The following is an 11,559-nucleotide window of genomic DNA, read 5'->3' as shown; positions in this document are numbered from 1 at the left end:
CTCATTCATAGTTGAACCATGAATCTGCAATTTACGGACCAGTGATTTTAATCTATTTTTAACATTTTCATTTATATCTACTATCCAATAATATATATTGATATATATTTTTAACACATTTTTTTTTTATTGTGGAGTGAAATTTATGTGTGTTTTTCTTTCTTTTGCTATTTAAAGTAATTTACATTAATTTTATCTAATAACAGAAAATGTATTAACAACTTATGTCAGAAAGGCTATCACTGTTTTTCATATTTGATGGAATGATTTTGAGAGTAATATTTTGACGTTTAACATATGTTTTTTTAATGAATCTACACATTTTAAAAATTTCAACATTTCTTATCTTTATAAATATTAAAATTGAGTGAATTTAGTCTTTTTAACCAAATTTTGTTAAGTTTATTTGACGTTTCAAATGTATTTCATGATAGTTTCTTGACTAATATTAAATAAAAAATATGTCAAACGATCTAAACATCTCAAATACTAATATAAAATGCGTTTGAAACGTTAAATAAACTTAACAAAAATTGTTTGAAAGGACTAGATTTACACAGTTATGAAATTAGAGGACTAAATTTAGTTAAAATTTGAAAGAGAGACTAATTCTAATTTTTATCGAAAGAGGTAAAAAATTTTATCGTTTGAGATTTGCTTGTCTGTCGTACGAGGAAGAAAAAAATTTCCAGGCTGTGAACCACGCACTAAAGTCCACCACCAGCAGCACGTAAAAGTTGCATCTATTTTAAATTTAATCACAGCCCAACTAATTAATTACTTACTTACTTAATTAATTAATAGAATAATAAAACCTGAATCTGTCAACAGAAGAGGACTCTACTCCTTTACTGTTTCAGAACTCCGCATCAAGCACGTGATTATGTACAGCGCCCCTCAGAATACGAAAACTACCAACCGTTCATAGCGCGTATCTGTGTTCTCAACGACGAACTCAAAGCTCCGTAACGTAGGCGTATCCGTATTGGAAAATTATTCAGTGTCTCTTATTTTTTTTGGTCATTACCTTTTTGTTTGCTTGCCCCTCTAACTTAAGAAATCGGGTACACCAAAATACAAAGTGAGGACAATAACGAACGAACGCAACTTTGAAAGGGAAAACGACGGAACAGCAGTGAAGAAAGAGAGTGGCCTACGACACTGCTGCTTCACACTCCATGAATTGCTGATCCGCTACCGATGCGCGACTGAATCTACCGTAACATATATCAGAGCAAAACCACGCGCGGGTTTTGGAATTGTTTTCTAGGTTTTGAGTTTCGGTTCCGATCGACCGACGATGCTGGCGAATCATTTGCAGAGCGGCATCGAAACGGCGAGGCTCGTTTGGTCGCGGATTCCTAATTCTGATGAATCGCAACTGCTCGACGACGCCGTTGGCCTCATCAAGAAGAACGACGGAGGCGGTGTTGAGAGCCTTGACTATGAAGTTATAGAGAATTTTGCTTACCGCGAGGAGCAGGTTTTACTCTTCTCTTTTAACTATTATTCTGATCGATTGATCTTCTTAATTATAATGCTTCTTCATTATGAAATGATAGTCTGCTGTGCTTTTTGATGTTTAGGCGCAGCGAGGGAAGCTGTATGTGAGCTATTTGCTTGTGGTGAAATGGTTCTTCGCCTTGCTCATTGGCATTTGTACGGTGCTTTAGTTTTTTTTTTCTGAGTAGCGAACTATTTAATTTGCAGGCAAGCATTAGCGGAAGTGTTATAAAATTGTAGCTCATTTAGGTTGTAAGCTAAGATGTGAACTCGAAGTCTGAGTTTGAACTTGTTTAAAAGCTCTACTTATAAGGACACAAATAAAGTAGTGATCATATAGGACACGGGAAAGTAGTGATCATACATGGCTCGGCGTGCATATACATATCAATTTGAAACTGTTAATTAATATATTGTCAACTAGTTTGAAACTGTTAATTAATATATTGTCAACTAAGACAAAAATGAATCTAATCTATATATATAATATTCAAAAAACGAAAAATAGTGATCATATAAGATTTGATCCTTATTTTAATTATCATAATAGAAACTTCTGTAATAAATTTACAAGTTTATGGATTTTTTAGAAAATCATTAGATTTGTGATTATTAACATTGTGTTGGAGTCATGTCAAAACTATATCAAAGACAAAAAATGTCTTTCAAATTGGACACAGTATGTTGTACAAGTGTTGATATCCGAATGTATCAGATATGGACACTGCCTCATAGCGTGTCAGAGCATCATAGCTACTTACTAGGTGCTGAAAATTTTCAGCTGTGAAAATGTCTGACGGAAGAGGTCCTAGAACTCTTTCGCAGACAATGATTTAAATTGTTTATTGCGACTAGTTTCCCTTAGCAGCTATAAGACTAAATTTTCACCACTAAGAATTTGGTGACTTTTGGTGTTGAATTTTCCAATCTTATTGAACACGCCTTTAGTCTGGTTCTCCCCTTGCATTTATCTCCATACCACCCTTGTAGCAATTTCAGAAATTTCTTTATACATACTTTCCTTTTTATTCCTTGCAGGTACAGGACTTGCTGCTGTTTTCATCAATATTGCTGTTGAAAATTTTGCTGGCTGGAAGTTTTCAGCAACATTTGATATAATTCAGAAGTCATATATTGCTGGATTCTTTGTATATGTTCTGTTCAACTTGGCTTTGGTGTATTCTTCAGTATATATTGTCACTCAATTTGCACCAGCAGCTGCTGGATCTGGTATTCCTGAAATCAAGGGTTACTTAAACGGTGAGATAAACTCTCCTGAGGTTTTAAAATTTGAGTTGGATGTTGATCCTGTAAGATTCTCCTGTACACTTATAGTGCTAATTCTCATTATTGTTCAGGAGTTGATACTCACGGTATCCTTCTTTTCAGAACTTTAGTTGGAAAGGTGTGATGGATTACCTCTTCATGTTTTTTTTTTTTGGAGGGGTTGAGGGAGTCCTTAAGGAATGTTTGTCTGTCTAATTTGTGAGTTCTAATTATGTGCCACAGATATTTGGAAGCATTGGTTCAGTGGGTGGAGGCCTTGCTTTGGGTAAAGAAGGTCCTCTTGTTCATACTGGTGCTTGTATTGCTTCTTTGCTTGGACAAGTAAGTACTGACTACTCAGATGTGCTAGTATCTATACAGTGTGTTAAATGCTGTCCATTCAGTGAATAGATGCATGAGACCTTACAAATATCTCTTTATCAATACTCTATTTTAATCTACATAGTTATGAGACTAAAATGTGATATCAATACGACCTGAAGTGTATGTTATATTCAATCATTTAAATATATTTGCTTCGTACTAAGCATTTTCCAATCAAGTCCTCCGTGCATTACCATAGCCATGGCTATTCCTTTCTCTTATAAAATAATGAACGTGTCAGGGTGGGTCAACTTCAGCAAGAAATTAGTGATTGGACTAGTCTAGTTTTAGTCCAAAAATCATCAGGCTAGCCCAATGCCAGCTTGGAAGTAGTGATCAGGCTGGCCTGATTCTAGTCCTGATTTAATGATTGGTCCATCTTATTTGTGTCTGAACTCTCTGAACACATGAAGAAGCTTAAATCTTCCTATATCGGTAACATAGTTATTAGTCTCATAAGAGATTCATGATAAGTTGTGATTCTTCAGCTTGCGATGTAAATAGTTGGTTATATCAGTTTGGAACCTGAATTGTGCAAATTGTTTAATCACATCTTGTGGAAAATCATCCTATTCTACTACAGCTGGTTATGTGTTGTCATCCAAAGGCCATCACTTTGCACTTGGTCATTGTGGTCGGAGTGACAAATTTTGCAAACAAAAATGCAAATAATTTGGCCATGAGACTAGCAAATCAGGCAGTACTCTACCTAGATCTACAGATTCTGTTCCACTCAAGCTCTGCTTGCTCTTGCTAGTGGGTCGGAAAGGGAGAAGAGCCACAACTCTGAACCTAAATGACAGTTGGCTGTGTCTTTTGTATGTTCTAAGACAAACTCCTCCGAGTTTCAATTTTTTACTTTGGGCAGTTTGTCAAAAAATGAACCTTTATATAGGACTTTTTAAACTCTTGATCAAAATATAGAGAAAAAAAAGGTGAAATCTAGATTCGTATAATCAAGTTTTATTTTAAAATTGAAATAAAGATATTTTCTAACCCAGATATTTTGAATTGTCAATTTGTTTGTTATTTGACTTCATAATTTTGTGTGATTTTTATTGTGTGTTTATGCATATGCTTGCAAGCAAGAAACTGAATGAGATAACCTTTGATGTCCTTAAACAGGGTGGATCCACTAAGTATCATATAAATTCGAGGTGGTTGCAAGTGTTCAGAAGTGACCGGGATCGCCGTGATCTTGTAAACCACTTTGTTCCTTTTAGTCTACTTTTTATAAATTTTGTCCAATTAAAGCATATAACGTACTGTTTGTAAATAGTATTCCATGATTACCCACACCTTAACCAAAAACACAATGATCTCCAGTTCATATAATCTGCTCCAATCCTAAATGTGAAAGAAGAAATGCTCACTTATTATTTCATTGATATCTTTAAAGGTAACCTGTGGATGTGCTGCTGGAGTTGCTGCTGCATTTAGAGCCCCAGTTGGTGGTGTGTTGTTTGCTTTGGAAGAGGTTACATCTTGGTATGGATTTTTAATTCTTGATCAAAGATTCGGTTTACTTAGAGATATGTGCAGTAAGGACAGTATTGTCTGTTCTTATATTTGTTTATTGCTTTTATACCTAATAATTTGTTCATGTGCTGTTGTAGGTGGAGGAGTCAACTCATGTGGCGTGTCTTCTTCACTTCTGCCGTTGTGGCTGTTGTGGTTCGAGCTGCAATGGGGTGGTGTAAGAGTGGAAAATGTGGACATTTTGGGTCCGGTGGGTTTATAATATGGGATATATCAGAGTTAAGATCTAAGCTATCACCTTTTTCACTGTCAGTTGAATAGTCAGATAGTTGTTTTTTTCCTTCCTCTTTTTGACTGATTTTGTTTTCAGTGGCCAAGAGGATTATTCCTTTGCAGAGTTATTTCCAATGGCTGTTATTGGAGTTATTGGAGGTCTACTAGGTAGTAATTTTTGCCTTTATTTTGGGCTTCATCTGTACTGCGGGTTTTACTTGGATCTTGTTCGATTTTGTTAATATAGTGTCAATAATTTGTAGGAGCTTTATTCAACCAGCTTACTCTTTATATTACCACTTGGCGACGAAATCATCTTCACATGAAAGGGAACAGGGTCAAGGTATGCTGTTAATTTGATCTGATTGTTATCATCTATGGTTTTGTAAAATACAGAAAGATCAAGAGGGTAGTCAATATTCAATAATATTTTTGTTTTTCTTCCTTTGGTACGTTTTCTTTTCTCATATATTTTCTTTTCACTCATTCCCCCTTTCCTCTAAATTGCAGATTATTGAAGCATGCCTTGTATCCATTTTAACATCAGCCATTTCATTTGGCTTGCCACTTCTAAGAAAATGTACTCCTTGCCCTGAATCTGATCCTGCATCTGGTATTGAATGTCCTCGACCTCCTGGAATGTATGGGAATTATGTAAATGTAAGACCGTTGTTCTATAGTGTTTCTTTGATGTGCTTTATCTTCATATTTATTTTGTTTTTACTGAATTTTAATTATCTATATCCTTATCTTCACATTTATTTTCACTTTATTTCTCATCTATTTCTCACCCAGTTCTTTCCTTCTTACTAAACAGACATGTTTTCAGTGCTACCTAAGTGGGAGGGAATGAGAGATTAAAACACCGCTGAAGCACTTTGCTTTTGCTTCTTCCTGTGATAAATCATATCTCATGTAGTCTTTATATATATATATATATATATATATATATATATATATATATATATATATAAAAGAACAAATTTATTAGATAAAAGAAAATTAGAGTCCTTTGACAAAAAGCTAAAGAAAGCAGTTAACATGAAGAGCTCAACCAAAATAAAAAATAAAAGACTCAAAACCCAGTGAGGTTTCTCTATCTGCATGTCACTGGAGATTTCTTTGGAAAAAGGGGGCATGAAACTGTGAAAGTCATGAAGTCAAACAGAGGGCATATAGCTTGTTTCCAAAGTCTTTGCCCCTCTTCCCTTCTGCTGCTAGAACAGACATTCTTTTGAATTTAATTCCTTTCTAGCGACATTTGAGATGCCTCATTTTATTTAATTACTTTTATATATTGATTCTGTTCTATTCCGTGTGTTTTGCAGTTTTATTGTAGCAAAGACAACGAATACAATGATCTTGCAACTATTTTCTTCAATACACAGGTTTTGAATGAACTGGTTTTCTACTTTGTTTTCTTTCCTTATTACATTACATTAATTTACTACTCTTGTTTCAGGATGATGCCATAAGGAATTTGTTCAGTGCTAAAACAATAAATGAGTACAGTTCCCAAAGTTTATTAACCTTTTTGGTATTGCATTCTTGCTTACTGATTTGGATTTTGCATACATCAGACATTAGTTCTGTGATATTTTCAATGTTATAATTATAACAAACTTTGTCTTTAGGATATTCTAGTATCTTTACGTAGCCATGCATGTAAGTTTCTAGTAAGAATACAGTGGGTAGAAGTTGATAGGAACCAATAACGGAAAGTAATTAAAATATTTAGTATGTAGGTATGGTTTTTCCAAAAAGGTTTGTAAATATGCGCTTTCTTCTGATTATAATGCACCAAAAATGGATGGTTTTCCCTCCTCGTGGAGGTCCTGTCCATCAAACTTGCTACAGGAATTGCAGTTGATTTATCTTCATATTCCTATATTGGAAAAAGTTCTCACTTGGACTTGTGATGCTTTACATGTTTATATTGTAATTATTATCTCTATTATCTTGCAGGTTATGTTTTATGCCTTAGCAGTGGTCACGTTTGGTACTGCTGTGCCAGCTGGTCAATTTGTTCCTGGCATAATGATAGGATCAACATATGGGCGTCTTGTTGGCATGTTTGTTGTAAAATATTACAGAAAGCTGAACATTGAAGAGGGAACGTGAGTTTATTCATTGCTTTTGTTTGAATTCATGGTTACAAAGATATAGTTTCCTTTGTTATTATACATATGAATTGGTTTTATTGTTAGAAGACATCTATTTTATCAATTGATCAATCTTCTATCCCGTTTTCTGGGTGATAGATACATGCTCCCCTCCTCCTTGTTCTCCTTGTTTATGATGTTACAAGGAAAATGTATTCTCTCTTTGAAGAGCTGACCGACATATTGGACATTGATGCCTTGGTTGATCCTGTACTAATGAATTATCAAGTATCTTGTTTACGCTTGATATATGGGGGATAGTATTTACTCTTCATATTTGACATTTATATTTATTAGTTCTCTCCTGTCTATATATCCCTGGTTTTTCATGTTGATACATTGGATATAGTTCCAAAGGATAAATTTCCAGGAGTGGAAGGTTCAATTCTCAAATAAATTACTTTAAGGAGGAGCTTGTTTTGTTTTACAGTCCACTTCTATTGCTTTCTTTTTTTGCCTGGTCATTTTAGGGAGGGTCCATTACATTTTTTTTTTTTTATTGTATTATAATTATGTATTCATTATTGGCTTATTGATAGCAATATCTCCTTATTTTTAGCTTTCCTTGTTGCAACAATTTGGACACATGATTTGATCCCAAATTATAGGATCACATAGGATCTATCATTTTCAATTGGTCTAGTTCTCACTTGTACATATCTACATGTACATAGACATGTAAAAAAAAAACAGTGGAAAATATTCAGATTCCATTCAACTGTAGTGTTTATTAAATCAGCAACGAGAGACACCTATTGAGTTCTTCCAAGGGTTTGCCCTTTACAAAGGATTTCCCTTTTTATAATAGATCTATTGCTCTGTTCTCAATGACACAGCATGAGACTGAACCTAACAACCCATTGAATTCTGTAACCACAATTAACCAACTCTATCTATTTTTCCCTATTTCCTTTTATTCTTCCATCGTGGGTCCTATGACACTGTCATGTTTAGTTGTATTTTAATAGAAATTTACACTTGATATTTTTCTTATCTTCAGGTATGCTTTACTGGGAGCTGCATCTTTTCTTGGAGGCTCAATGCGGATGACAGTGTCTCTATGTGTCATCATGGTTGAAATCTCAAATAACTTAAAATTTTTACCTCTTATAATGCTTGTTCTTCTTATATCAAAGGTATGCGTGTCAAAACTCCCTGCTATAGAGAAAAATCACTAGACAATGCACTAAGCTTTTCTATTACAGGCTGTTGGTGATGCTTTTAACGAAGGTATCTATGAGGAGCAGGCTCAATTGAGGGGCATTCCGTTACTGGAATCAAGGCCTAAATATGAGATGCGGAATATGACAGCAAAGGAAGCCTGTGGGAGTGGAAGGGTAAATATAATTTCAAAATTATTTAAGTGCATATTCAGTGTGTGTGATAAGGGGTGTTGCTGTATTAGTTAAGAAGTTGTATATAGATTAACAGTTGTTGTGTAATTAAATTGTGTTTTGGTGGAAGTTTTCTAGTAGTGGGAGCGGAAGGATGAATGCAAATTGCTCCTCAATTCTTGTTGGCAGTTGTCCAATTTATGTTATTTTTTTCTTTCAGTGTTTCCAGTGGTGAAATAGTTTGGAACGTAGAACACGTTAGGGTCACCCAAGTTTAAAGCCTAGTTGAACTACTGGCTGTTCTGGATGCTTTCTAATATAACCAAAGACCGAGGTTGTGTTATGTAAAGGCAGATTGGAATATTTATTTCTTCTCGATTGGCACATAAAAGAGGGAGATGGATGGGGAGAGGAGGAGGAAATTCAAAAATAAAACCCTGATTGAATATATAGGCATTAAAAATTATGAGAGTGGATACAACCTAAAATCAATGGGTGACTAGTTGAGGTGGTGATGTTGCCTTTATTGGTTAACATTTATGAAAAATGAGGCTGTCACCGGTAAACTATGTTTCACATGCGTTTACTGTAGCTATTCCTTTGGGCGCTAAATGTATGCTTAAATTTGTCTATTGAAGGTGGTCTCTTTCCCCCGTGTTGTTAAGGTTTCAGATGTGGTCTCGATTCTGCGGAGCAATAAACACAACGGTTTTCCAGTATGTATAACTCTTGTACTAATCTTGACTTGAGCATTATTCCTTACATTTTCTAAGTTGTATTTCACAATTACTATGCAAGGTGATTGATCACACAAGAAGTGGAGAACCACTTGTTATTGGGTTAGTGCTGCGTAGGTGAGAAACGAGATAAGAAACTTTATATACTCTGATATCATTTTGGTTGCAACTTGAGGTTAAAGCTTGCATCTCTTGAAAACTCAAGCTTCTTTATGCTTTTATTCTATGCAGTCATTTATTGGTAATTCTGCAGTCAAAGGTTGATTTCCAGCATAGCCCTTTACCTTCGGATTCTCGAGGTGGGGCCAGATCAATTAGGTAAGGTTTCTTGTGATTTGTCAGTTAGGCGTTTTACATCTGTATGATACCCTGTTTATGACTCCTAAACTTCCAGGCATGATTCTGGTGAATTTGCAAAGCCTGTTTCTAGTAAAGGAATATGTATTGATGATATACATCTAAGTTCAGATGACTTAGAAATGTACATTGATCTTGCTCCATTTTTGAATCCCTCACCGTATATTGTACCAGAAGATATGTCTTTGACAAAGGTGTGTCATCCAAAGTGAATTAAATAATCTTTTTTCATTTCCATTATCCATTTTGGTTGTCAGATGACCATGATGTCTGGCTGATGAAAACAGGTATACAATCTTTTCCGTCAACTTGGTCTAAGGCATTTATTTGTTGTTCCTCGACCATCTCGTGTGCTTGGTTTGATAACGAGAAAAGATTTGTTGATTGAGGTAATCTTTGTAACTGTTCAATCTTTTGGTGTATTGGACTTGAACCTGCACAAATTTATCTTTGAACTTATTGTACTCTGTAATTGGACAGGACAATAAAAATGTGAATACGTTAGAGCTTCAGTCAACTAGTGTAAGGTCTCTGATGCTTTACCTCCTATTCAGTTTATTCAAATTCTAAATTTGAATATTTTATGTCTATCATATTTGTTTATATTCTAAAAACTGTTAGTTTTTCTTTATTGTGGATTACCACGGTGCCTATGAAACTGAGTTCTATTTTGGTGGATCTTTCCAAATTTTATTCTGATATTTATATTGTCAAGGTTTGCAGGCATGTCTACTATGCTGTTTATTGTTTTGAGTGATCCCCTAGCACAAAACAGGAGTGCTATCTTGTACTCAATTTATCTGTACGAAATATATCGTTGACCATGTGTGCACAATTTGCAGAAAGTGAACGCGTTATGGACACAGCTTTCTGAGATTATCTCTTCAAAAGAAACGTGATTTTTTTTATTATTAATAACCTCTAATCAAGCTACACTTTTTTAGTAGTCTAAAATTATATTCTGCTGAGTTTTTGGATTGAGTTTAATAGAAGAGCATACAAGTAATCACCAGTCTAATCAAAGAGGATTGGATTTTTTCTTATTGGATATATAGATTGTGAGCAATAAATGGTTGTCTGATTTTAGATCCATTAAGAGGATGAATGAGACTGAACCCTCTATGTATCTTTATATTTCGTGGTATTGTTTCTGCAATAAGTCTGTGCAATTGTGTTGTCTTAGGAAGATTAATTATGAATCTACCAGGATTCATATGGTTGTTCTCGTGATTTTCTCTCCACAGGATAGGGCATCAGTATAAAAGATTGACGACAAGGAATACAGATGTGGAGCGCCCTTTGCTAAACGGACTGCTCCAGAATCAGATACCTGACTAACACTGCCTGTAACTTACTCGCAGTCCTTTCCGCGTTCAATTTTCCTTGAAGATCATTCTTTATTATTTATATTATTTATTGTATTCATGTTCAAGTAGGCTAGAGAAACCAGTATTTAGGAATGGGGTTGTAAACAGCATGCCCTATAATTTTGTATATTAGACACTAGGGAACGGGAGCAAAATTTCATCATAATGATAGTTGACTTTAGTGTGGTCTTTCAAGATCCCTGTTTCTTTTTCATTTCTTCTTTTGGTTGAGCTCATTGCTTTCTTCACATTTACATCTTTTATAACGAATAACTAATTTATGTAACAAGTTTCTATTCAAGTAGTGAAAACACGGATATTCTTCTGTACGTGTGTTCTCATCACATCTTTTCCAGTAATAAAAATAGTTAGTTATCACGATAAAAAAAAGTTAAAATAAATGTATAAAATTTAGTTATTAAAGTGTATTTTTTATTGATAGTTGTAAATTAAATGTTATAAAATTAAAATCAATTAAATATTTTTTTTCAGTTATTCAATTGGTATTTAATTTTAAAAGCTTTTTTAGTTATATCATTATTTTTCACTTATGTTAAAATTTATGTTAATTAATTAATATGATAGAAGTATCACAAAACACTACAAAAGGATAAACATTTGTTGGATAATATATAATCGTATGAGTTAGTACGAATTGATATTTTATAACTTGAAATTAAAATATTTATTAAACACA

At 34.2% G+C, this 11,559-nt stretch overlaps 1 protein-coding gene across 1 annotated transcript; it reads left to right on the top strand.

The window, feature by feature from the left end:
• The first annotated feature begins 881 nt into the window (after nt 1-881).
• CLC-D (chloride channel D) lies at nt 882-11,057 on the top strand. Its single transcript, XM_028058443.2, has 23 exons — nt 882-1,483; nt 1,587-1,659; nt 2,542-2,763; nt 2,862-2,908; nt 3,013-3,111; nt 4,279-4,353; nt 4,553-4,641; nt 4,770-4,910; nt 5,003-5,073; nt 5,169-5,248; nt 5,416-5,565; nt 6,234-6,293; nt 6,368-6,442; nt 6,871-7,022; nt 8,068-8,203; nt 8,273-8,404; nt 9,040-9,117; nt 9,200-9,255; nt 9,370-9,456; nt 9,533-9,689; nt 9,783-9,884; nt 9,976-10,022; nt 10,740-11,057. The coding sequence occupies exons 1-23, from the start codon at nt 1,301-1,303 to the stop codon at nt 10,831-10,833; spliced, it is 2,406 nt and encodes an 801-aa protein (XP_027914244.1). The 5' UTR covers nt 882-1,300; the 3' UTR covers nt 10,834-11,057.
• Nucleotides 11,058-11,559: the final 502 nt, after the last annotated feature.

The sequence above is a fragment of the Vigna unguiculata genome, chromosome 2, assembly GCF_037176805.1.
Source record: "Vigna unguiculata cultivar grain cowpea cultivar isolate G323 ecotype 2 chromosome 2, ASM3717680v1, whole genome shotgun sequence".
NCBI lineage: Eukaryota > Viridiplantae > Streptophyta > Magnoliopsida > Fabales > Fabaceae > Vigna > Vigna unguiculata.
This window is presented reverse-complemented; position numbering and strand designations above follow the sequence as displayed.

Bases quoted from the DNA above. Each gene is read 5' to 3' on its own strand.
- CLC-D (XM_028058443.2), top strand. From the start codon at position 1,301: ATGCTGGCGAATCATTTGCAGAGCGGCATCGAAACGGCGAGGCTCGTT. The intron at 4,911-5,002 runs GTTAAGATCTAA...TTTTGTTTTCAG, and splicing joins ATAATATGGGATATATCAGA to TGGCCAAGAGGATTATTCCT. The intron at 5,566-6,233 runs GTAAGACCGTTG...TGTGTTTTGCAG, and splicing joins TGTATGGGAATTATGTAAAT to TTTTATTGTAGCAAAGACAA.